At 37.1% G+C, this 26370-nt stretch overlaps 4 protein-coding genes across 13 annotated transcripts in view; all 4 read left to right on the top strand.

Annotated features, from left to right (window-relative positions):
- The window catches only part of LOC119072829 (junctophilin-1), a 63722-nt gene extending 53442 nt beyond the window's left edge, over nt 1–10280 (top strand). For 8 of the 9 annotated variants that reach the window (XM_037178132.1, XM_037178129.1, XM_037178130.1 and 5 more), the window contains 2 exons: nt 1845–2022; nt 4671–4781. In XM_037178132.1, coding sequence (XP_037034027.1) covers nt 1845–1931 — 87 coding nt within the window. In that variant the 3' untranslated portion in view covers nt 1932–2022; nt 4671–4781. Of the gene's footprint in view, nt 1–1844; nt 2023–4670; nt 4782–9548 lie in introns of those variants that run through there. The other variant, XM_037178131.1, reaches the window with a different exon arrangement.
- LOC119072833 lies at nt 6113–8920 on the top strand. The gene is made up of 2 exons (XM_037178141.1): nt 6113–6867; nt 6926–8920. The coding sequence occupies exons 1-2, from the start codon at nt 6409–6411 to the stop codon at nt 7934–7936; spliced, it is 1470 nt and encodes a 489-aa protein (XP_037034036.1). The 5' UTR covers nt 6113–6408; the 3' UTR covers nt 7937–8920.
- A 5467-nt stretch (nt 10281–15747) lies between the features above and the next one.
- Nucleotides 15748–19474, top strand: LOC119072835 (glutamate receptor ionotropic, delta-2-like). 2 transcript variants are annotated; one of them, XM_037178144.1, is made up of 5 exons: nt 15748–15863; nt 17697–17875; nt 17930–18267; nt 18326–18601; nt 18658–18862. In XM_037178144.1, the coding sequence occupies exons 2-5, from the start codon at nt 17749–17751 to the stop codon at nt 18826–18828; spliced, it is 912 nt and encodes a 303-aa protein (XP_037034039.1). In that variant the 5' UTR covers nt 15748–15863; nt 17697–17748; the 3' UTR covers nt 18829–18862. The 2 variants fall into 2 exon arrangements, with proteins under 2 accessions (XP_037034039.1, XP_037034038.1); XM_037178143.1 differs by lacking the exon at nt 15748–15863 and adding an exon at nt 19194–19474 and having other exon boundaries at nt 17685–17875; nt 18658–18824.
- Nucleotides 19475–22136: 2662 nt separating this feature from the next.
- On the top strand, nt 22137–25792 carry LOC119072832 (trifunctional enzyme subunit alpha, mitochondrial). Its single transcript, XM_037178140.1, has 12 exons — nt 22137–22282; nt 22350–22446; nt 22722–23003; nt 23065–23174; nt 23237–23545; nt 23607–23747; nt 23826–24540; nt 24597–24662; nt 24728–24990; nt 25049–25137; nt 25197–25293; nt 25439–25792. The coding sequence occupies exons 2-12, from the start codon at nt 22374–22376 to the stop codon at nt 25598–25600; spliced, it is 2307 nt and encodes a 768-aa protein (XP_037034035.1). The 5' UTR covers nt 22137–22282; nt 22350–22373; the 3' UTR covers nt 25601–25792.
- The last annotated feature ends 578 nt before the right edge of the window (nt 25793–26370 follow it).

The raw sequence follows: 26370 nt of genomic DNA, 5'->3' as shown, positions 1-26370 counted from the left end.
TGGAACGGTAGACACGCATTTTAATTGTGATTTTTGTGCAAATTTGAATTAATATCTGGATTTTGTTAACTTTTGTAATTTTTTACCCTTTTCCCGCTAACACAAAACAGCGAGACATATAGGTATGTTAGTTAGGTGCAAATTAATATTGATGTAATTTCATTACTATAATTATAATAATTGTCGAATGATATTCAACACGTTAACCCATTTGACATAATAAATGTGCTTTTTGATGTTGTGCGACCGAGTATAATTATAATACTAACTAGAGGGATATGTTTTGTGCTACAACGAAAAAAACTGCGACCAATTCTACATAATGGAATGATGTTTTAGTACCGATAAAGGGGTATTCTGTAAATCTCATCCAAATTTTCGTCATTTAAAAAGTAACTGCAACAAGACACTTCGGTAACTACAATTCCAGAATGTCTATAGAAACGACTGGGAAGTTTATGAGATGCCGAGATTTATAGATGACCCCAAACCTGTAGCTTTTAATTGAGGGCATTTGAAGAAAATGCTCATCATTATCGTCGAAGGATTAGCCATCATATTTTTTATTGTTGTTTTCTGTTCGTTGTTCGTCGGTACAGTGAACGCATTTTAGTAAATCCTAATTGTACGTTTACTTAAACTGGCTGTGTAGTATAAAATATGAATGAATGGAAGTCTTATTCATTTACAGAAGGCAAACACTGTCGCTGTTGTTGACGCATTCTGCGATAGTACGCAAAAAATTTTGATAATCAAAATTTTGACTGCAAAACTTTTCAATAAAAATTTTACGGAAAAATTTGCTTCGCAGTGGCAGCTATTGAGGAACACACTTCTAACAAACTTTATTTGCCACATGCGACGCAGATCTTTTCGATCACAATCCATTAAGACAGTTATCGAATCTATTACTTCATTTGATTAAAGATGACATAGGTGGATCCAGCTGCATTTAAAATGTCTTGCTAATTTTTGTACAAAATCTTTTACTTCATTCGTTTTAACATACTATGAGTCTACACAGTACCTGCACTCATCACCATTTTTTGTAGTTATTGTCGATTGTCGTTGAAATCTAATTTATTCGCAAACCCGAAATCCATACGATGTGAAAAGGAATCGCTACAACAGTCTTGGGATTACTATCCGATTTCATGGTATCGGTAAATCTTCTGAGAATTCCTTCCATCTAAGCTTTTCACGGGAAATAACGAAAATTAAAGCGGAACGTGCATTACATTTTCATTCGCAGTCCGCATACAAATGCGAAACGGAACAAATCTTTCTGAAGTTATTTAGAGTCTGTGACACACAATGTCAAATTTAATCAATTTTTTTTTCGCTTTCGATTATCGTGATAATGAGCAGTTAAACGATAAAATGAAAAAAGAAAGCATGCCAGTAGAAGTATAATCTAGAAAATGTACATTTTCCTTTTATGTTAATAACAGTGACTGAGACTATGTTGCGTTGTACATATAAAACTTAATAAAAAGATCAACAAAAAAAATGTATTTTTTCCATCATATTGTATAGAGTCATTGCATGCCATATATTTACATGTATTTTGTGTAAGTTTCGTTCGATGTTGATAATCTCGGTTTACATAATATACCAACAGTACACTATTATACGTAGTGCTATATAATATACAATTTGAATCACCATAAGCGATAAATGTTATATCATTTGTGCCTTAATGATATGGCGAAAAAAAAAATATGATGAAAAATCAACCTAACCACATCTTAGTGTGTACGTAGTATATACCAATATTTGTCATCAACTTCTATATATCTTAACCCCGAATCAATTGACATTAACATGGAATTTTCATTTTTAAGGACTGGTTCTCGCGCCAGCAATTGGTTATGCTGGTGCTACTGATCAACATAGCATTGGCCCTCATGTTTTTCAAAATGCTTACATAGCGTCAATTTCAAATGCAAATCTATCATTTATTCACATCTTCGTTTGTGTTTGCGTATTTTAAGTGGATAATGTACGTGGCTACGGCAAATGGTAAGTACTCATCGGAAAAAAAAATTATTAATTACCTATCTGAGCCACTAGGTTCATTTGTTTAATAATGTTTGTGGTGGGAGGTAATTAGATGACAGAAAATTGGCATACCATTCTCACTATACCTTAATTAGTCACAGACGGCAAGCATATTAACAGTTTTACTATCTGATCTATTACTTCATTTGATCGAAGATTTTCAGAAATTGATTTCAGAAATCTTTTACTTCATTTGTTTTGAACATGCTTTTTGCTATATAAGACCTAATTAATCGGAGCTTGTCGTTTATTCTTGCTGTCGTTGTCGATAACAGACGTAGCAGGTTAGATTCCGAAATTTCAAAAATTATTTTAGAAACTTTTAACACGTTGGGGATAATGATCGAGCAGGCACTGTAGGCACACCGGAAGGTGTCCGGTGTGCCTAAAGTTGACAAGTCGCAATAACCGTCAACGTGTTAAAAACGATGCACTCGCAGTCTATCGTACATTTAGTTAACCTCTGCCAACTGTACTCTTCAAGTATTTCACCTCCTGGTGAGTAGTTCTGAAACGACTTTAAAATATCATTCGTAAGGGTAGCGGGTAACTTTGATTCCAGACTCCAAACTCTTTTTTGTCAGTGAAACGCAATAATTGCAGATGTTCTAATGGTATGGACCATCAAAACTAGCAAATTAGTTTTATTTGACCTTTTGATCTGTAATTATCCTAAGTTAACGACTTAAGGATCTTAATATTTGACTAAAGGAAGAGAAAGAGGCTGGAAAGTATTCTAATTACGGCTTCAGCCTATCAGAGGAGTCTTGCTTGATAGGCGTTTGAATGAAACCGAATTGAAATTTGACACTAGAGTCTGTCACGCCGTATCTTCGTTTGATAACAGAGCTCGAGAAGAGTTCGATTTTAGCATCAAATATTCTCTAAAGGACCAATTACCAATTCTCCAATTGTATGCAGAATTTCGAACACATTTTTTCCCATCTTTTCGACATCTAAATTCTTCAGATTTCCTTTCCCACTGGGATCTCTACGTAACGGGTTTTCAGTGCTGTCATCAAACATAAATCTTGAAAAACTCGAGAAATACAAGCTGTGCGAAGTTAGCAGTATGTTTTATACCCCCAATATACATCCTAAAGTTTAGTGAATATTTCTCGAGTTTTAATTTTGATGACAGCACTGACAAAACGTAATTTATAAATGATGTGGTAAATCAAAACGACATATTTCAAACGCTCGAAGCTTTCAAACTTTCATTACACATTTTCCGGAGATATTGAAAGCTCCAAGCTCTCGTTTCTCTGAAAAACAAGGCATCAGAACAGTCGGAGCGTTTGCTGCGACTTAGCCCCGTACGACCCGTAATCCTATTTCGTCCGTAACCATAATACGTCCGTAGCCGTAATACGCCCGAAACCCTAATACGTCCACAACCCTCTAATGCGTCTGTTACCAAAATGCAAGTCAAGTTGGGCATGGTCAAATTTACGGAAAGTGTTCATTTTTAAAATTGCGCACAGCGCAATTACGAAAGCCCGTACGAAGTACCTGTCAAATAAAACCAACAATTCACGACATTAGTTTTTTGCCAACTTTCCATTGGGTATTCAATTATCTCTCAAATGAAACTAAATCTAGCAAAATCGGATGAGATTTACTCGATTTATGTGCAAAAAACACTTAGGGCCTAGTAGCGGCCTTAGTCGAAGGGCCCAAATTTGAAACTTTTTTTGCCACCATTCTATTCGGCATTCAATTATCTCTCAAATGAAACAAAAACTAGCAAAATCGGATGAGATTTACTCGATTGATGTGCAAAAAAACACTTAGGGCCGAGTAGCGGCCTTAGTCCAAGGGCTTAATTTGAAACTTTTTTGCCATCATTCTATTCGGCATTCAATTATCTCTCAAATAAAACAAAAACTGGCAAAATCGAATGAGATTTACTCGATTTATGTGCAAAAAACACTTAGGGCCGAGTAGCGGCCTAAGTCCAAGGGCCCAAATTTGAAACTTTTTTCGACACGTTCTTTTCGGTATTCATTTACCTTCCATAAAAAACTAAATCTAGCAAAATCGGATGAGATTTACTCGATTTATGTGCAAAAAACACTTAGGGCCGAGTAACGACCTTTGAGCCCTCCCAACAAGCCCGTGTTGCATCTTACCCAAAAACAATGTTCAGCAACTTTGTTCTACTCGTCAATACCTTTCATTTGTTATATCACAAGCAGCTATTGCGTGCGTATTTCGGTAGATATCGTCGAAAGACTGAAAAACACCTATAGGGCCCTAGCTCTGGAAGGGCCGACCCTACCATGCCCATTTTCGAACGTGACCTTACTTTTGTCGATACCAATCGGGGAAAAAAAGAATTTTGAAAAAAGGTTGTGATTTACTCAAGCTAGATGGGTCACAGACGGACGGACGGACGGACATTTTTTTTATTGCGGATTCGTCATCTATGAACATAAGCAAATGCTTTGCCCTTACTGTCTGCTTCCAATTCGACGTGTTACAAACGGCATATTAATCTTATAAGCCCCCAGTACTTCGTACGGGGCTAAAAAAGGCACTGAGCCGACGTCAACACACAAACACCTGGTAAATCGTTTTTATTCAGTTTACTCAAACTACATTTTTAGGTACACCAACGAAGACCATATTTATACGTTTAAATATGTAAACAAAATTGAATTTTGCTGTTGATCACACGGAAGCACATGATCCAATGTAGCAGATTGATTTGTTAATAAAAATAATAATAAAAAAATCACCCATCACTCTGATCTGATGTTGGATGATGATGAGGCAATCGATAAATTAGTTTCATTGAACGTTTTTCTTTGAATTTATCTGAAAAAGACACGTTGAGAAATTTTTGTAATTTATTTATTTTTTGGGTAAAACGAAAGTCTTTTTTAATTTAGATGATGAACAAATACATTTTAATTTCGCTATAATATTTAATGTGAACAATTCCAAAAGAAAATTTTGTTTGAAAAGAAAATCGTTTTGTATTTTAAAATTTAAATTAAAAATGGAAATAAAAAGGAGATGAACAGGAGAAGAAAATGAAAATATGTAACAAATATCTTATATAAAAATATATCGTTAGCTTAGACATTTTTAGAGAAATTGGAAATTAATTTTTTTTATAAATTAAGAATATTTAAACGAAAGATTTAGTTGGAAGGCTAAAAAAAACAATTGAGATTAAGAAGAAGAAAAAATTGATAGACAAACCAAAAAAATAAAATAAATGAATATATATCAAATTGCTTAGCTAAAATCAAAGGGATTCTAAATTATTAATTGTACCAAATTAGTGAAACTATTTTTACACTCTCTATAATATGATACCAAAAGAAAAACTATAAAAGAAATTTTAGCAAATTTTTTTATTAATAATAAAATTCTCTAATGATGTTAAATACTCTTCAAAATGATAGTTTATTTGAAAATTTTATACTTTGCATATATTCGCAATCAACAAATGGCACACACAAAAAATATACTCAAATCGATGAGTGCAGGACACTAGTTCAGTTTCTATTTTAAAAAACAATTTTATGAACGAAAATTTCCGCTTTTACTGTTCAAAATCTCGTCGTAACCCGTTTCATTTAGAAATGATAAATTCGTTCGTTCGGTACCACCATATTGATATTCGCAACCATTCAAAGTATTACTCTACAACCAAGAAAATTGTATCATTGAAACGCTTTCCTGATTCGATTCCTTTGTCTGTTTGCTTTAGCTAAAAATGTATATTGGCTCTTGAAGTACTAGATTTTTAGGTGAAAAAATACCAAATTTAGTGCTTCAAAGTCTAAGGCACATTAGTGAATGTACGTGGAATGTGTTTAAAAGAAAACAAAGTTAATTTTGATGTTAAACACAATCTCAATTTTGTTTATGGACTGGGCCCAGAACTATTGTTTTTAAAGAAAATTCTTGTCATAGCCTTTAATTTCACCAACCTGCCTTAATATTTATTTTAAATTGAAGGAATAGTTATTTTCCTAACAAGGTAGATATGAAGGTATTTTCTCGCACTAGATGTCGATTCTCGACCCGAGGCGAAGCCGAGGTCGAGAAGACATCGTGTGCGAGAAAATACCGGCATATCTACCGTGTTAGGAACAACGTTTTTTGCAACAGATGACGGAAATCAACTCTTTCTAAGCGAAATGATTAATTTATTTGGAACATTTTGTCGTTTTATAATAATTTTCACTTGAACCACAACTCGACCATAATGTGATATAATCATTTTACACTATTCCGATCGCAGCAATCCTTTATTTTATGCTGACGGCGTTGTAGCTGCGACAACGTCGTTTTATTTCAGTGTAAATCAAACGACGCGAGGTGTGAGTCATGGCGGACAGCAACAGCGAAAATAATCAGATAATAATTGATGCAGATATTGCATTCAGCGATGAATCGGAATGCTCAGATATTGAGCGGTCGGCCGCAGAGGCTATTGAAAAAACTTTGCCGAAAAAATCCAAATTGAATTATGAAAAGGTGTACAAAAAGTTTTGTGGTTGGTGTGAAGAAAAAAGAGTGAAAGTCATTTCAGAAAACGTGATGTTGTGTTATTTCAACGAAAAATCGAAGATTATGAAGTCTTCAACTGTTTGGAGCGAGTATTCGAATCTGAAATGCATGATATACAAGGAACGACGCGTCGATATCAGCAAATTTCATGGACTCATTGCATTTCTGAAACGAAACGGTGTCGGCCATGTTGCGAAAAAATCGAGCATTTTGACGGGCGACGATTTCAACAAGTTCATCATGGAGGCAGATGACGATAAATTTTTAATGATGAAGGTAAAATTTTAATGTTTTTCGATTAATGAACGACAGCTTATTGGTGTTTATATCACAGGCGGCATTAATTATCGGTATCGGTGGAGGATGTCGTCGGGCTGAATCGGCAAAAATGTCGGTGAAAGATGTTGTTGATCGCGGTGACTACTTGCATGTTTACATCGGGGACACAAAAAACTACGATCCAAGAGATTTCGCTATCACAGAAGGCGGTTTGAGATACAATTTATTGGGCATCGTGCGAAAATACATGTTGTTACGAAAGTCACATACGCCTCATGATCGATTCTTTGTGTGTTACCGGAATGGGCAGTGTACAACTCAGGCAGTTGGCATCAATACCGTTGGGGCGATACCCAAACGAATTGCTACGTTTTGCGGTTTGGATGCACCAGCTTTGTACACAGGACATTGTTTTCGACGGAGTTCAGCTACATTGTTGGCTGATGCTGGTGCGGATCTTTATGTCATTAAACGACAGTTTGGTTGGCGATCGGACAAAGTTGCAGCCGGATATGTGCAGTCATCTGCAACAAGCAAACGCAAAATTTCTGCACAAATTTTCGGAGGTGTACCTTTTCAACGTTCTTCGTCGAGCAATGCGATGAGTGCTATTCCATCTACAAGCAACACCGCTATTCCATCTACAAGCAACACCGCTATTCCATCTACAAGCACCACCGCTATTCCATCTGCAAGCAACACCGTTTTTCCATCTACAAGCACCACCGCTATTCCATCTGCAAGCAACACCGTTTTTCCATCTACAAGTACCACTTCTCATGACGTTGTCGCTAATTTGGGTGATTCAGCTCCCAAAGAAATTAATCTCAACATCACCGGTTTAAGTGACGGTATTTCTGCTGCGCTCATCGAAAATATTGATCGAGAGGATGCACATGGTGCTAGTTTCGCTTCAAAACAAATTCGGATGATCGGAACTGCATCCGATTCCGATACGACCGGCAATACCAGCCGTACAATGTCACAATCAATTACAATAATTGAGGGCGCATCTGCTGGTGCAGATTCTTCGGATGCCTGTCCTTCCAAATTTTACAAAATCTGAATTCAACAATTGTACATTCAATTTTTATCGTACGTTTCACGGCAAGCCTTTTTAAGGATCATTTACTTAACTTTCGCCTGTTAATTTTGTAATATTCGAGATATTATAATCAAGATTATAATGCAATACTGGAATTTCATTAAATGAATGAATATTGAAACTGACTTGTCGACTACTCTTATTGCCTTGTTCCATTGATCAATGTTCACAAAAACAGTGCGAGAAAAAAAATTTCTCGCACACCTGTCGGACGACAAACTCTTTTCTCGCACATCTGTCGCATTGTTAAAAAAAGTGGACTCTTATGCTATCGACTACTACGCTAGAAAGAGTTGATTTCCGTCATTTAGTTGCAAAAAGTATTTTAAGTACCAAAGTAATACATTTTACGTGCTTCTGGTCGGTAAATGCAATTTTGTGAGTACATTTTGCGCATTTATCGACCATTTTTATTTTACAGCCCTTCCCTTCGGGTCAGGCCATAACTTCCCCACTCGTCAAAATAAAAATTTGGAACCTAGGACGTAATGTACTATTACTTCTTGTCATAATTTCTCTTCTGGTACGTCGCCCAAAATACTTGACTCTAGCTCTTCGTAAACAGTATCCTCAATTGACTCATAAAAATATTTTGATTATTCGCATCGAATGCAATAAATTCAACTTTTGTGTCGATGTCGAAGCATTATTTACGTCTTTCTTTCAGAACTTATTTTAGAAAATTTTAATTCTAAATAAATTCTGAAATTTTGTTTGGGATTTGTTTTTAGAATTTTCTCAGTTTTTCAGAACTAAAATTCTCTAAAATAAACCCTGTCCTTTAGTTAGCTGTAATATTCGGTTAAGCTTTACTGACTAACTACGACCAATTACTGTCTTGCTTCGATAATTAAAATCCTTGCGAATGACATCTCTGACTATTTGGACCAGGAGTAGGATCGAATCGCATCCATATTAATGCTGGGATGTTTGCCACAGATCTACTTCAAGAAAATACCTCGACTCACTTGGACTATATCACCAATTTAACACCCAAGAGTTGCACTGGTGTTAAAAAAATGGAAGACGATGAGATTCAATGATTATTCAATAATTCAATTGACAGATTTTTGCATAAAGTTTTTAGTAATTCACCCTCTTAAAAACGGTAAAACGTATTAGATTGAAATCTTTTACTTCAATTGTTTAACATGTTATAGACGGCAAGCATATGACCAGTATTATTATCGGGTCTATTACTTCCATCGATCGATGTATTTTTAATCGATTGATTTCAAATCTTGTACTTCAATTTTTTTAACATGCATTTTATTATATGAAGGACCATATTACCTAGAGCTTGTCATTATTTTTCTCATCGTTGTCGATAACAGATGAAAAGCCGTATATGACAGGTTAAAAGATTTTGTAATTTTGCCATAGAAAATCTTCGTTAGTTTTAACTTACGTTCTGGTATATAATATAATGTTAAAACCATACTTCATCGATTATTTTGTCGTCGCTGTCTATAACCGATGACAGATGATAAAAAACATCCTTTGACTCCACATCACTATCATTCATTGATGACTGGCGTCTTATAAAATTGTTCATTAAGAAATAAATTTCTAGCTCTTTCCACACCACTCACATTTTGATGATTTATTATGCTGCCACTATTTTTTCATCATATCAAATAGACGAACACCGGGAATGAGTTGATATTACCGAGAAAAAAAAAAGAAGGACAAAGTTTATAGAAAATATGACTCACTATCCAGTCTTCGATTTGTAAGGCTTCATGGAAATTATGTCTTAAGATTACAATAAGTTATGTAGTATGTTAAGAGACGATTTACTTTAAATGCTTTTAGATAATTTAAAATAAATTTAAATTGTTACTAAAATTAAATGAAAAGAAAACCAACAAAAAAAGTAAAATTGAAAAACTTTATCCATCATCGTTTGTAATACCAAACATTTGTTTTTCAATTTTTTATTTTTATTTATTCGAAATTATTGTCATCAACTCAAACCATTTGCTAGGTTCGTAATTGAAACGATTTACAGTCTTTTTTATTAATGTTTTTTTTTTTTAATTTAATTATTTACATTTTAGAAATATTATGATTATTGTCATTGTAATATTATATTATCATTGCTACAACTGCATTATATCGAACATATATTTGATCAAAAGTAGTTTTTTTTTTCTTTTCTTTTTTCTGTTGTTGTTGTTAATTTATAAATATTTATATGTTACAAATCTTTAATCGTCTGCCATCCATTTAATTTTTATTAATTTATTAATCGGAAAGTTTTTCTTACATTATAAATGATTCATAAAAATTAAATAAATTAAATGATACAAAAAAACACACTGTCCACTGCTTTTCAATATTGTTTTATGTGCAGCTTTGGCGACCGCAAACCTTATCACAGTTGTCAACTTCTGCCTATCATGAGATTTATATCAGACTCTAAAAAATGGATAACAAGTTGTGTGCAATTGGACAAAAATGTGCACAAAAATGCGGTATCAGTACTACATGGTAAAAAAACGATTTGAACAGTTCCCAGCTCTAGATCATTCCTTATAAGTCCTTCTACTTCTAGGTTCTAGAAATCGAAACTCTCGAAACTCGAAAAAACGATATTTGGGTATCGTCAAAGTTCGACGATTTTCCAAAATTTGGTGGGTTGGAAAAATCAACTTCATTTCTATCTGTGGCGGTGGCTATGGTCGTGTGGGGTATCAATAGATAGGGCCTGAAGTAAGCTACAAAACTCCAGATTAGAGCTTCCTGCTACTTGTTTTCCCAGTCTACCAGAGCCCTTCCAAAATTTCAGTTTTTTAGAGGTTTTTCACTTGTTGCGGCAGCTGGATGTGCTGAACTTCGGCGTTTGTTGGTCAACAATATTCCCCTCATCAACCTTCATAAACAATTTGACATTATTCACATTTCGCATGTTGGAGTAATTGATAAAAAACGATTTTCGCGACCTCTTCGGAGAAAATTTTTCTAAGAGCCAAAAAAGAGCTAAAGAAAAACGAGCCGTCAGAACAGTCGGAGCGTTTGCTGCGACTGAGCCCCGTACAAACCCGTACATCTATTGCGTACGTGACCCTAGTTCGTCCGTCGCCCTACTCTTACCGTAAGCCTACTGCGCCCGTAAACGTCGGTAAAGTAAAATTCTTATGAAATGTGTACGTCTTAAAAATTGCGCATAGCGCAATTACGAAGCCCCGTACGACGTTCCTTTCAAATGTAACACAAATTTCGAATTGACCTAAAATTAAGTAAGAATCATTTTCACCGATTTATATTGATTTTACAAAAATCCAAAATGGCGGCCGACGGCCATTTTGTTAGGAGGTGGAAAGTAGTACGGCTGCTTTACATTCGTTAGTACCTTTCAAACAAAAAAAATTGAAATTCGGTCAAAGTTTACTCGAGATATTAACAAAAAACACCACCTTCACTGTACGGCCGAGTAGCCACATATAAGCTCACTCCAAGAGACCTAGCTCACGCTCCGGTGAATCGAATTTCATAAACTTTTTTTTCCCTGATTGGTACGGTCAATACCTATCTAATAAAGCAAAATCCATCTAAATACGTTCAAATTTGGACAACCTACATGCAAAAACGGCTTGCCGCCATGTACCTAGTTCACACCAAGGGGTCTAACTCACGAGTCGGTCATCCAATTTTCATAAACTTTTTTTTTGTCGATCGGTATTGTAAAAACCTTTTATTTGACGTATCACTTACATGTTTAGCCTTTGAATGGCCGCAGATATCTTCGGAAAACGTTAAATCAGTTATGGGGCCCCAGCTCGGGAGGGGTCGACCCAAAATTGCCCATCTTCGAACTTAGCCTCACTATTTCGACTATATTTCAGGGAAAAAAAATTTTTGAAATCGGATTTGATTTACTCAAGATATCGACGTGACAGACGGACGGACAGACGGACGAACGGACGGACAATATTTTTATTGCGGATTCGTTATCTATGAACATAGGCAAACACTTTGCCTTTACCGTCTGCTTCGAATTCCATCAATTACACACGGCATCGTAATCCTATAAGCCCCTTCGTACTTCGTACGGGGCTAAAAAGATTTTCCCTTGGTCCTATAAATCCGACAAAAAGTTTAATTTTGTTTCACATCTGATCTAATATCGATGCAATGCAAATATCCATCCATTTAAGAGAAAATTCGTCATCTGAAAGTGAAATATTCAATTCTGACAATAGCTGAGTGGAATCGAAAAACGAGGGAGGAAACACGTTGGTTGACTGATTAAATTATTGTTTAAAAAAGTTGGAATATATTAACAATGGTTCGTTACTATTGTCAGATGTTAAAAATAGATATGAAAAATGTAGGCATCGAGGGTGTAATGGTTTAATATATGTTTTGGATTTTGAACTAATAATTATCCAGACATTGAATCGTTGGCATGGTAAATAGGTAAATAATTAATGAAATAATTTCAATTCTCTCGCTTAGACAATAAAACGAAGGGAACAAAGCAATGCATGTTATGAAACCTCCTCTCATCTACGTTATAAATGCGTAATGATATGCTTCGTGTTTAACATGATTGAATCACAGTTTGATTAAATCAAATAATCTGCTTGATGAACTGTAATTCGGTTCACGAACATGTTAACAACTTCAATTATTCATCAATGATTTTGTTCAAAAGAACCAAATATTACGCAGACTTTAAAGACATATTCCTGTCGATCGTCATCCCATAAATAGAGGATACCAGTGTTCGTCAGATTTAGTTCAAGTCGGACAACACAGGCGAGAATGTTTAAAATAGTAACGCAGTGGACAGGTGTCCCCACAGTCTTGTTTGTAATCTTTTCAATGGTGATTCAGTTTGTGAATGGAATGGATAACAACATCATAGCCGTTCTGAATAGCATTGTCGATCATGGGGCAGAACCGACGAATGTGTTCATTAAGAGCTGCTGGCCTTTGTACCTTGAGACGGACATTTTGAGAAAGGCAACGATGCAAATCGTTTTCATTGACGACTTTATGTACGAACTACCAATTGGCTTGAGTCCAAACAATGTTATGTTTGTAACTAACTTGGATTGTGATGGGACCAATGAGTTCGTAGCTGGTGTAAGATGGATTTGATGGATTATTTTAGAGCTTGGAAGTTATACATTCTGTGTATTAAGATTGAAAAATTGCGAATTTCACGAATTCCTGTTGGAATTTCACGGATTCCAATCCGGACTTCTAATAAAACTTAGATGTTCACACTTTGAACTTTTATTAGAGAGTGACTTATTCTATAAACAAAGCATCGCATTTATACCCTAGATCTATGTCTAGTCTACTACGTGAACGTTCAATCATTTAGGCTACTATTCTAGTGTGTATTCATCCAGTGATTCATTAATTAACACTCCCACTCAATTTATATAACTCATACATGAATCTAATACTCCCACTGAATCCACATTGTTGCCTTTGGAAAAAAAATCTCGATTGGATAAGGCCATCGACCGTTTGAATTGCGAACCAGTTCTTCGACCAATTCTTTCTTCTGCTATCTGCCATGACTCTCGACCATTGACCGTCGACTTGATTTGGCCATCGTCGTATCTCGACCATCGACTTGATTTCACCATCAGCTTGACCATCCGAATCTGACTGACTCGACCATCGATTTGACCATTTCTTCGTTTGTGAGATTGAACTGCTCACCCAGTCTTGGCTGACCACTCAGCTCCTTTGTGAGATTGCTCTACTCATCCAGTCGTGACTAGCTCCTCAGACGAAATCCACGCCATACTTGGAATTTACCGCCACTGTGAGATATACTGCCCACTCAGTCATTTGTTGTTGCCACCAATGAATTCTCTGTTGCGACAACTCATCATTGACCTCATGCAATCATGTACGATTTGACTGCTCACCCAGTTTGCCAGTGACCATCTCCTCAGACGAAATGATGCCATATCAACCGCCATACTTGGAGTTTACTGCCACCACACTGCGACTGCCTCCTCAGACGAAATGACATACTTGGAATTTACTCCGCCACCGGTCTTGTAGCAAAGTTACATTCACTTGCACTTAACAGTGCCACAACTTTCCACAGATCACATACGAACCACAATTCAATCGTACAGCGAGTGTTATTGACACTCGCTTCCAGTGCAAACTGGCGCTGTAGATTAATTGCCACAGTTCAATGTGTCTGGGTCCATAGCCTGTTGGAATGTCACGGATTCCAATCCGGACTTCTAATAAAACTTAGATGTTCACACTTTGAACGTTTATTAGAGAGTGACTTATTCTATGAACAAAGCATCGCATTTATACCCTAGATCTATGTCTAGTCTACTACGTGAACGTTCAATCATTTAGGCTACTATTCTAGTGTGTATTCATCCAGTGATTCATTAATGAGTTATGTTAATTGTATAAATCCAACAAATTTCTGGTAGAATAACCTAGCCATTGTAAATTGTTAACTAGGAATAATAGGAAATCCTTTTTTCATTTCGAATTTCAACGAGTATAACATAAATCAATGCAGCATGTAATAATTAAATCGCGTGTGGAAATTTTGTTTTCTTCCCGGTATCCGAGTCAAATTTCCCGGTATCTAAAATCGTGAATTTGATTTTTCGCCACATATTTTTCCCGATTTTTTCGATTTCCCGGTATCTAAAGAATTTTTCTTAAAGCTTCCCGGTATCCGGGATACCGCGGATAGCGTGAATTTCCACACGCGAATTAAATACAGAAAGGGTACGTGTCATCGCAAATGTGATGAGATAATGTTCTAAGAAAAATGAAACTTTATTCATTTAGCTCCGTCTCTTATATGCTGACGTTGTCAATAGATGTTTCACATGTATAAGAAACAAAAAGCTCCGTCAGCTTATTAGAAAGTTTCTAATAGAAACTGTGCTAAATTTCATTTTTCTTAGAATTCGCTAATGTTTCACGCCCATTTTTTATAGTCAATCTGTTACACACGGCAAACTTATGACCAGTATTATTACTTCTATCAAAATATTTTCAAATTCAAATCTTGTACTTCAATTTTTTTTAACATGCATTTTCCTATATAAAGGACCATATTACGCAGAGCTTGTCGTTATTTTTGTCGTCGTTATCGATAACAGATGAATAGCCGTATGACAGGTTAAATGCAGAAATGGGACATCTGGATCAACAATTTCTTCCCCAACTTTTTATCGTATATCTTGGGTCGAATTATTTTAAATTTTTATTGGATCTCACAAGCAGCAACTATATGTTGAACTGCTGGTTTCTGAAATGGAAACATTTTGTCCAGAGAGCTGTATTATTTTAAAACTGAAACAACACAGTCCGAGACCAGGTAACACCCCGTTGAACTCGTAATGAAGCAAGGATTCCATGGATACTTGAATACTTTGCTCTCCAAAATGTCCGATGCAATGCCCTTAGCATTCATATAAATTTTAAAAAAGTCCTAAATTCACTTCTATCAGATCAACGTGAACCAAACATTTTTCAAACATCCCTATCGATGGTTAATGTACGCAACCAATTCAACCGATACCGAAATGTTAGAACAAATTAACAACGCCCTTCCGGACAGCAACATTGTTTTGGCCAAGTGGAACGACAATGATGACAATTTTGAGCTTTCACAATGTAAGTATCAAGAGTCACATCGCGTCCTCAGGATTTTTGTTCAATGCGTCCAAACCTTTCTAGTCTACAAAACGGAACGATTTGCCGAGACAATTTATGAGTCGTTTGGCTATTGGTCTGTAGCAACGGGTTTGGTAGATTTAAGAAAGGACAAAGTTTTGTCACGGCGTCGACGAAATTTGCATGGTAAATCGTTGCAGGCATCCTTTGTAATACTATACAACGACACATTAAACCATCTGACAGATTACAGGTAAAAATTAGAAACTTTAAAAAATGTCTCTGTCACCTGTGCTTGTTTATCTCTAAACCTCTTTGCCGTGCATTCAGAAAATTACACTTTCCCAATCAGTGACGACCAAAGTAAGCAATTATTTTTCGCTTATCTGGTCGTTGCTAAGCTAAGTAATCATGTCCGGAGCGATAGCGGAGGACTTGACGCAGTCTAACTTCCAAAAAAAGAACGAAGAAATTTTTTTGAGACGCGGCAACTATATTTAGGCGAGAATTTAAGTTTCTTTCCTTTGGCCTGTATCACCACAAACCCTATTCTATCTTATTCGCGCTTCAAATACGAGCAAAACGAGCTATAACTCGACTATGTAACTTTAAAATTGCCGGAGATACATCGTTTTGAAGTTGGTCATTTTGATAGAAAATGCACGAAATTGACTTTTCCCAAACAATCAAAATCTTTCAACTTACTCTGTATGTTTCTATCTATCTGTCTATCTGTCTATCTATCGACGGTCGATCTCGGAAACTAGTCAGCCAATCTCCATGAAATTTTGCAGGAACCTCAGGGTGGGCATAAAAATGAAAATGTGATACGCCATTACCCCAGGAAAAACCAGAATTTTGTTTTATTGGCCTCGAAGTGGTTTCTGAGTGTGGTTTTCGAGGGTTGGGAACGCGTTTTCGGCTGTAGCTTAGCTGTATTGAAACCTACAGAGGCGTGCGACCCATCAAATGAAAGGTAACACGATTCGAACAAAAAAATAATAAAAAAAATCGGAGCAGATTCGTTTGAGCTAGAGTGAAAGGACTAATATTTTTTTGGGTTATGAGAGATAGAGAATTACTTTCTTCGGCAAAGTCTCAGAGTTTTTCGAGTAGAACAGAGGGGCATATGTGAAAAATGTCGAAAGTTGGAAATGGGTGGGTCAATTGGGGTTTTGGAGATATTTCTTGAATGGTGGCAGATAGAGAATTACTTTCGTCAAATTTTCGATTTTCGTCAAATTTTCTGAATTTCGTCAGATTTTGGAATTTCGTCAAATTTTCGATTTTCGTCAAATTTTCAAATTTCGCCAAATTTCGTCAAATTTTCGAATTTCGTCAAATTTCGTCAAATTTTCGAATTTTGTCAAATTTTCGAATTTCGTCAAATTTTCGAATTTCGTCAAATTTTGAATTTCGTCAAATTTTCGATTTTCGTAAAATTTTTGAATTAAAACTGTAAACTGTTATAAAAAGCAGTGTTGACTACACTTCTAAAACGACTGATATCCCAACAAAAATCTCTTCGAGAAAAGTGTGACGCAGTCTTTGAAGTACAATTTCTAAAATGAATGATATCGCTAGAGTTGACGCTTTCAGCTTCGTTACGCAAAAATTAAATTTTACACCCAATTTTAGTTCAAACAAGCTGGCTTAGTTTTTCTCATCATCTGCCAAATAATTTTTACCAAAAAAAATTTTACTGGAAACAACCAAAATTTTACCAAAAAAATCTGCGTCGCATGTGGCAGATAAATTTTCTTGCTGGTCTGTTCCTGAACATTTGCCACTTTGCGACGCAGATTTTTTTTGGTAAAATTTTGGTTGTTTCCAGTCAGATTTTTTTTTGTAAAAATTATTTGGCAGATGATGAGAAAAACTAAGCCAGCTTGTTTGAACTAAAATTGGGTGTAAAATTTAATTTTTGCGTAACGAAGCTGAAAGCGTCAACTCTAGCGATATCATTCATTTTAGAAATTGTATTTCAAAGACTGCGTCACACTTTTCTCGAAGAGATTTTTGTTGGGTTTCATTATTTCCCGCAACTTCAGCAGTCATCCTCGTATTGACCACACAATTATTACAGGGACAGGAACCTAGACTCAATCACTAAAGTATCTTATACTCTAATCAACTTGATGATTGACTGTATGAACAGCAGCAGAACCTTTACGTATACGGACACCTGGGGTTATTATGACAAAAGAACCAATACAATCAATGGAATGTTCGGTGAACTTTTTTACAACCGAGCTGACGTTGGCGGTAAGTTCTAAACGGTTCCAGCATAAAAGCTCTATCCGATCTATTCATTCATAGGCACGTCGGCCTTTATGATTGCGGAACGAGTAGGACTGTACGAATTCATTGCAATGGGTGCGCCAACAAGAGCTAAATTTATATTTCGAGCTCCAACCCTATCGTTTGTGACGAATATTTATTATTTGCCGTTTCAAGCAAACGTTTGGTATAGTTTAGTGGCGCTAGTAATTGTAAGCTGCGGCTTTATCTACTTCACCTATCGCATATCAAATATGCGCAGTCCACAAACTGAGGAAGTTTTGAGGCCGTCAGATATGTTCCTATTCGGAATCTCGGCGATTTGTCAGATGGGTACGCATCGAGAGCCAAAATACGCATCGGGAAAAATATCCACGGTAGTTGTGTGGTGTATGGACGTCATAATTATGATCCTCCATTAGCAATTGATTTCAGATTTTTTTCGTTATCGCTTTAATATTCGTGTACACATCCTACACAGCCAACATTGTGTCGCTACTTCAGTCGACAACGAAAAGCATCAAAACGTTGGAAGATCTTTACAATTCGGATCTGGGTTTCGGAGTTGAGGACACGCCATACAATATAAACTACTTTCAGTTGTCCAAGCCGGGTACAATTCACAGAGAAATTTACGAACGGAAAATTGCTCCACCGAAGCAGCAATCGAAATTTATGAACATATCGCACGGCGTTAGTCTCATGAGAAATGTAAGTCTCACTGGCGCGAATCAAAATCGTTCTTTGAAGCTAACTAAACTCGGCAGGGTTTTTTCGCGTTTCATTCCGAAGGCGGTACGGCTTACAAAATCATCGAGGACACGTTTTATGAGCACGAGAAGTGTGGTCTCGTCGAAATAGACTATTTGGCTCAGATTGATCCGTGGTTTGCGATTCAGAAACATTCGCCGTACAAGGAAATAATGAAAGTTTTGTAAGTTAATGTTCTTACTGTTCTTTGCAGGGACTATTTTTGGGACACGTTCTTTTTGGAAAATTGAGGAAAATATGGGGAAATTCGAGAAATGTTTTACCATAAATAGTTCCTGGTTCTTAGCCATCAGCTGGTTGAGTCAGTTCTTGGGTACCTAATGTAAAGTTGTACCAATTAATGAGTCGAAGTCGATGTACTCAACAAAACCAGAATGTGTTTTATCGCTAGAGTAACACTCGAGAGACGACATGGTGCCCATTATTTTTTGGGTACCGATCCCCTGATCATCATGTCACCTCTCGAGTATGATTCTATGGATGTAACAATCGAAATATTTTTTTCTAATATAAACCAAAATTGTGTTCAAAGACTATTTAGGATTAGAGAGCATGGAATCCAATTTCGTGAGGTGTCCCGCGTTTATACAAAACGACCGGTTTGTTCGTCGCATGGCCAAAGCTTTGAGAGTGTACGACTCATCGACTGTCAGATAGTATTGACGATACTTGCATACGGATTCATATTTTCCTTCATCGTTTTTATTATCGAAAAAATCGTCCATGCTCGATCGATTGAGAGTAAACTTTGCCTCTTGTAATTTTGCTTTGATAAAATGTCAATGTTTAGAATGAGTAGAAATATACGATTCAGTGAACAATTTTACGCATTTAATGTCTTCCAATAGGTTTCTTCCAAGGTCGTTCAAAATGTCAATCGTCATCCACAGAGAAGCTAACACAACCTCACTTTGAAGTTTTAACGAACAAATTTGTTTAAGTTGCGGTTATGTTTGCTTCTGTGGATGACGGTCGGTTGTTTTCGGCCTGTCAAAATTCGTTTTTACCATACAATGGAAGGAACCTATACTGGGCCCCGATTCTCATTCGTTCGTGACTCCAAATATTCGTAACGTGACAGTTAAAATCCAATAAGAACTGTCAAGTTACGAATTCTTATGAATGTTATGATCAGAGCGAGAAAACCGAAGACTAGTTATTATAACTTGCCTTGGGGTCCTCGTCAAAGTATTTAATTCTCTTTCAACGTGGTACGTTGAGAGCGAGAGGACCAAAGACCAGTTTATTATAACTTGCCTAGAGATACTTGTCAAAACATCTCTTTCTCTTTCATCATAACACTCTATACGGTGTTAAAAGAGCGTAAAAACAGGGGAAAAACCAGTTGATATGTCAAAATGAGAGCTTTCTTTTAACACTGTATAGTAACAAATGTATGACAATAGAGTGTTATGATGAAAGAGAAGAAGATATTTTGACAAGTACCCCAAGGCAAGTTAAAATAAACTGATATTCTGTCCTCTCGCTCTCAACGTTCCACGCTGAAAGAGAAGCAAATACTTTGACAAATACCCCAAGGCAAGTTATAATAACTAGTCTTCAGTTTTCTCGCTCTGATCATAAAGTATAGTTTCCACTTAAAAAGAGCACTCCGTTTAGCCTCCGTCTACATGACAGTTGTAAAATGAAACAAAAGAACTGTCACGCAAACGGAGTGGAAATTGAATTTATTTCAATTTTTTACTCCGTTTGCGTGACAGTTCTTTTGTTCTATTTTACAACTGTCATGTAGACGGAGGCTAAACGGAGTGCTCTTTTTAAGTGGAAACTATACAGTGTTTTCAGAGAGAGATTTTGGACCAGTTTAATATAACTTACCTTGAGGTATATTGAGCGGTAAAAATTTGAATTTTTGGTGTGTTGAATTTTCGTGTAAAAATAATTTTGATTTTTGATTATCATTGAAACGAGAGGAGAAAACGTAAACAAATATGTATGGCGAGCATGCGAGGATTTTCATTGTGGTGTTATTCGACTTATTTTCGTCGTTTTTACGTCTTATTTTTGGGATTTTTAAGTTTACTTTGTACTCTATAAAGGTAAAAATATCTTAATATTCATTATTTGAGTGGTGTGAAATATTGTTCGCAGCAGTGTTGATACTGTAAAAGGATGGACATCGAAATATTGACAAGATACAATGAGAAAGTAAAGATGCATTATGGCGGCGTAGATCCGTACATGTTGGTTGATACCAAAGATGCATTACCCGATAACATTCAATTCTATGATATACAGAATTATTGTATCGGGAGACAGCTCATTCACGAAGGAATTGTTTAGAACCTATAAAACTTTGGGGCATATAAACTTTACGAGAGTGGCTGGGTCCAATCGGTAATGACGAAAAATGTTGCGACTGGCAAAGTTTCCGTGGCGTAATTTATATTGAGGAAGGGTTATGTATTTACGTGTCAAATAGAAACAAATGTGCGTGTTTCTAAATTCGGTAAAACAGTTTCCGTCTCAATGTAGCTTTTATCAGCCATTTCATTTGATGTTTCGACCGCGATGTCAGTTTCAATCAAACTTGGATCATCCACTTCATTGGACGTTTCGATTTGAATGCCTTCATCTAGATATTCTTCATCCAGATATTGTTCCTCATATCCCAAACGTAGAGTTGGGACCCAGTCCGGCTTATCAACATCTGTGTATTTTTAAGCTTTTCCGACAAACACAATTAGAATATTTAGAACAAACGATCTAAGCTCACATTGATCACAATTAACTACCCGAAATAAAATGCAAGTCGCACACCCTGGCGTATTGGAGTTGGCTAGCAAAAAAAATCAGAGCGATTTATCGCACGAATCCATGCCTTTTGCCTAGCTTGCGTCAACGCCAAGACTTCGCGTTACGATTATTTAACATTGGAAACGCAGAAAATTTCCTTCCTTCACTGTATCCTTTCAAGGTTCAACCAATAATTACCCAATTACACAACAGGCATCGTAAATTACTGAAAGAATAATTAAACAAACTCTTAACATTCACCGGTTGAGTTTAGATTGATCTCCTTTGTTTATATTTATGTTGCCATCGATATTTTGCACCATCAGGTTTAAATATTGAGAAAAACCTTTGAATAAATAATTAATTACCTTTTACTACTTGTATGAAGAAGAAAAAACAAATAACATGTGAAAAACAAAACTCAAACTTATTTTGAGTAAATATTTTTCCACGCAAATTCAAATATTCGGACCACTTTATTTTGACATCTATACCTCAAGGTAAGTTAAATTTAACTTGTCTTCTCTCATTTTTCTTCTCTGAAAACACTGTATACTTAACAGTCTATTGATACCAAAGAGAAATGTTATTCACATCGCTTTTGATTTGCCGCCAAATTTTTCAAAAATGAAATAAAAATTGTGCCGAAAAGTGAACAAGCTTTCCTCATATTTTCTCTATTCTCAAAAGGCCCTATGGGCCCTATGGTTTTCGAATTACATTGCATTACGGGTTGTCAAAATCTATTTCAGATGGTAGAGAACCGTAACATCTTCTCGATTTAATTCAGTTTGTGGTACTTTTCGCTTTTAGTTTATTTGTTTCATTACTCTCGTTAACATTGGTAAATACACCACAATCTAAGTGAGTGAATTCACCATTGGTATAACATGCAATTTGCGTCACAAACGATTGACGACAATTTATTTAGAATTTCACAGGTTCATCCAGCAACATGGCAAGTTTACGTCTTTTCGGTGCAATAAATCGCCTCAGTAAAACAAATTTACGGATGGTAAATGCTACAGGTACGGTTAATGTTGTTTCGTCGAACTATTTTTGCAACGTCTCGTAACATCACCTGCATTTTTACCGCGGAGATATTGTGTTTTTAACCTTTGAACAACTGATTGACTGATGGACTTTGAACCATTTAATGTTTGTGTTGCAATATACCGTTACGAAACTACGTTCAAGTCATCGAAATTTTTTCTTTTACATTTTTTCGTGATTATTATTATCGATGACGAACTGGGTGCATAATCGACCGGCATTTCATTTCCATTTCGTTCGTTCCATCTAGCCTTGCTCAATAATCGGCATTTTGCAAGTGAACCACCCGCTGGAAATCACATTCGAACGAGACTTGTTGATGGCGTGTACGTGATCACACTCGATTCACCGAATGCCAAGGTCAATTCGCTCGGACCAGAAGTGAGTGCCGAGTTTCAAAAGATTATCAATGAAATCGAGACAAATCCATCGATCAATTCGGCTGTGCTTATTTCGGCTAAACCGGGAGTTTTCATAGCCGGGGCCGACATTGGTATGCTAGAGAAATGTAAAACAGCAGAGGAAGCTGAGGGTAAGGTTCAAATAACCGTTTTCGGTCCATGTGATTACAAACAATGAATTTTCGTCATCAGGCATTTCTCATGGGGCCCAAATCATGTTCGATCGCATGGAAAAAAGTCGTAAGCCGATTGTGGCTGCCATTAATGGCGTTTGTCTCGGTGGTGGACTTGAGTTGGCAATGGTAATGAGGGTTTTTCGTCGTACCGTTAAATTCGCTTCAATTGATGTTCTTCGCTTCAATAGGCTTGCCATTACCGTATCGCCACGAAGGATAAGAAAACTTCGCTCGGTTTACCCGAAGTCATGTTAGGATTATTACCTGGTGGAGGTGGAACGCAAAGACTGCCCAAATTGACGTCACTATTGACGGCACTAGACTTAGAATTGACTGGCAAAAATGTAAAGGCTGACAAGGCGAAAAAACTCGGTTTGGTTGATTTGTTGGTGGCACCATTGGGTCCTGGTTTAAAATCGGCCGATGAGAATACCATTGAGTATTTGGAGAAAGTGGCCATACAAACAGCCAAGGATATATCGACCGGTAAAATTGTGGTAAGAGTCGGATTGTTGGAGTGTGAACCACGGCAGCGTTTGACCCAAATGCTTCTTTTAGATCAACCGCACCAAAACGGGATTGGTCAATAAAATCACTGAATTTGCTCTCGGTTTCGATTTTGTGAAAGACAAAGTTTTCGGCAAAGCAAAGCAGCAAGTAATGAAATTGTCAGGTGGCCTTTACCCAGCTCCATTGAAGGTAAGACAGCCCTGACCGGGAAATCCATGGAATTGTTCAAATTTTGGATTTGTGGCTTATCAACCTCTCCACTTTTAGATTCTGGATGTACTCCGTATTGGTGTTGATAAGGGACCAGCGGCTGGATATGTAGCCGAGCGCAAAGGATTCGGAGAATTGGCAATGACACCACAGTCGAAGGGTCTGATCGGTTTATTCCGCGGTCAAACGGAATGCAAAAAGAACCGTTTCGGTTCATCCAAAACTCCGATCAAAACTATCGGTGTGTTGGGTGCTGGCCTAATGGGAGCCGGTATTGTGCAAGTGAGCATCGATAAAGGATACAATGTTGTGATGAAGGACACAAATACAGCTGGCCTGAATCGAGGCGTCGGACAAATTCAGAACGGTCTGCAAAACGCAATCAAACGTCGCCGTATTACCGCATTGGATCGCGATAAGCATTTGTCCAATTTGACATCGACACTGGACTACGAACAATTCCGGAAGGCCGATATCGTTATCGAGGCGGTGTTCGAAAATTTGGGCGTGAAGCACAAGGTGATCAAAGAGATCGAAGCCGTCACAAATCCAAATTGTATTATCGCAACGAATACGAGCGCTATTCCAATCACACAAATAGCTGCTGGTTCCAGTCGACCCGATAAGGTTATCGGTATGCATTACTTCTCTCCGGTCGATAAAATGCAGTTGCTCGAAATAATCACACATCCGACCACATCGAAAGAAACAACCCAAGCAGCTGTTGCTGTTGGTCTTAAGCAGGGCAAAGTGGTTATCACAGTCGGAGACGGTAGGTTTTGAGATAAAAACAAATAATCGAACGGGCTGAAGGGTTTTGTTCCGCAGGTCCTGGATTTTATACGACACGAATTTTGTCAACAATGTTGTCCGAGGCCATTCGACTGTTGCAAGGTAATTGTTCGGTTGCGCTAGCAAAAAAAGTTCTGAATTTCAACTAAAAATTCCATTTGCCGCAGAGGGTGTCGATCCCAAAGATTTGGACAAAATGACCAAATCGTTTGGATTTCCCGTCGGAGCGGCCACCCTTGCCGATGAAGTAGGTATCGACGTTGGAGCTCACATCGCTGTGGATTTGGCGAAAGCGTTCGGTGATCGATTCAGTGGCGGCGATCTTCACATAATGCAGGATATGGTTCGGGCAGGTTTTATGGGACGCAAATCGGGCAAAGGAATCTACATCTACGACAAAACTAACTCGAAGTCGAGGGAACTGAATGAGGTGAGAATTTGACCGTTTGTTACCAATTGAGGACCGATCTAAAACCGCCGGTTTTCAGGGAGCGTCGGAGATTCTCAAAACGAAATATGCCTTGGTGTCGAAGGGAGCGAACTCTGTCGAAGATATGCAATTGCGAATGGTGTCCAGGTAGGATGTTCGCGTAAATTTTGGAAAATTGAATATTTAACGACAGATTGATGTTACAGATTCGTGAATGAGGCTGTACTGTGTTTGGAAGAGAAAATTCTGGATAATCCTCTTGAAGGTGATGTTGGAGCGGTTTTCGGCCTTGGTTTTCCACCAGTAAGTTCTGATATGTGATTTTTTGCCGGGTGATTTTATGCTCGTAATAGGACGAGAAGGATCATGAAACCGACACCCAGTCTCATAAACGACCAACCCAAGTCTATCGACTGATGATTTTAATCGAAATATTTTCTTTTCCCAGTTTACTGGCGGTCCATTCCGATGGGTTGATCAATACTCGGCAGCAAAATTAGTGGACAAAATGAAATCGTACGCTGATCTATATGGAGCTCCGTTCCAGCCGGCACAGACGCTACTCGATATGGCTAAAGACTCGTCCAAGAAATTCCACAAGCAAGTGTAAGAGGCTCGGTGAGCTGTTCGTCTATGTTCCCAATTCGATTGTACGAGAGTTAAAGTTTTCCCTTTTTTTGGTGGTCGTCGAATGCATTTCATTAAGTTGGAAAAAGTATTTTTTGTCGCATTTTCTAACATTAATTTCGGTCGCAACGACTTCTTATTGTTCAATAAACGGATTCAGTTTTTTTGTAAGTTTTAGCAACTTTATTCTCCTTTCCATACTTTCAACAGTAACAATCAAACTTTACCAGCCAATGCGGCCCCACACACTTCATTATGTAACGTTATGCAGCTTTGTGTGCTCTTTGTGTTCAAACAATGCACTTCCAGCAAAAATGATCATAGTCGACCGCTGCCGCCAAAGAGTACTATTCTGTATGAAATCAACGCACTGCAAGCAAAAGTGATCATAGTCGACAGCTGCCAAATAGAGTACTATTTTGTATGAAATGGTTTTTTACAGTGTATTACAGCTATATGACACACTGTCAAGTTTCAGTACCCTATTTAGAGTAACGCTCATGCTTGAAGTGCGTTGATGAAATGGTTTTTTTACAGTGTTTTACTGTCAGTTTTACTGTCAAGTTCCAGTACCAGAAAAGTTTAAACGAATGGATGATGGGGGAGAACCTTTTTAGCCCCGTACGAAGTACAAAGGGGCTTATAGGATTACGATGCCGTGTGTAATTGATGGAATTCGAAGCAGACGGTAAGGGCAAAGTGTTTGCCTATGTTCATAGATGACGAATCTGCAATAAAAATTTTGTCTGTCCG

Source organism: Bradysia coprophila (genome assembly GCF_014529535.1).
Source record: "Bradysia coprophila strain Holo2 chromosome IV unlocalized genomic scaffold, BU_Bcop_v1 contig_84, whole genome shotgun sequence".
NCBI classification, from domain to species: Eukaryota; Metazoa; Arthropoda; class Insecta; order Diptera; family Sciaridae; genus Bradysia; species Bradysia coprophila.
This window is presented reverse-complemented; position numbering and strand designations above follow the sequence as displayed.

What these genes read in the sequence shown, in the direction of transcription:
- LOC119072833 (XM_037178141.1), top strand. Translation starts at nt 6,409, where the DNA reads ATGGCGGACAGCAACAGCGAAAATAATCAGATAATAATTGATGCAGAT. An exon ending in ATAAATTTTTAATGATGAAG is followed by an intron (nt 6,868 to 6,925) that starts GTAAAATTTTAA and finishes TTTATATCACAG; the next exon opens with GCGGCATTAATTATCGGTAT.
- LOC119072835 (XM_037178143.1), top strand. Translation starts at nt 17,749, where the DNA reads ATGATTGACTGTATGAACAGCAGCAGAACCTTTACGTATACGGACACC. An exon ending in CATCGGGAAAAATATCCACG is followed by an intron (nt 18,268 to 18,325) that starts GTAGTTGTGTGG and finishes AATTGATTTCAG; the next exon opens with ATTTTTTTCGTTATCGCTTT. An exon ending in AAGGAAATAATGAAAGTTTT is followed by an intron (nt 18,825 to 19,193) that starts GTAAGTTAATGT and finishes TTGTGTTCAAAG; the next exon opens with ACTATTTAGGATTAGAGAGC.
- LOC119072832 (XM_037178140.1), top strand. Translation starts at nt 22,374, where the DNA reads ATGGCAAGTTTACGTCTTTTCGGTGCAATAAATCGCCTCAGTAAAACA. An exon ending in AACAGCAGAGGAAGCTGAGG is followed by an intron (nt 23,004 to 23,064) that starts GTAAGGTTCAAA and finishes TTTCGTCATCAG; the next exon opens with GCATTTCTCATGGGGCCCAA. An exon ending in TCGGCCTTGGTTTTCCACCA is followed by an intron (nt 25,294 to 25,438) that starts GTAAGTTCTGAT and finishes TTCTTTTCCCAG; the next exon opens with TTTACTGGCGGTCCATTCCG.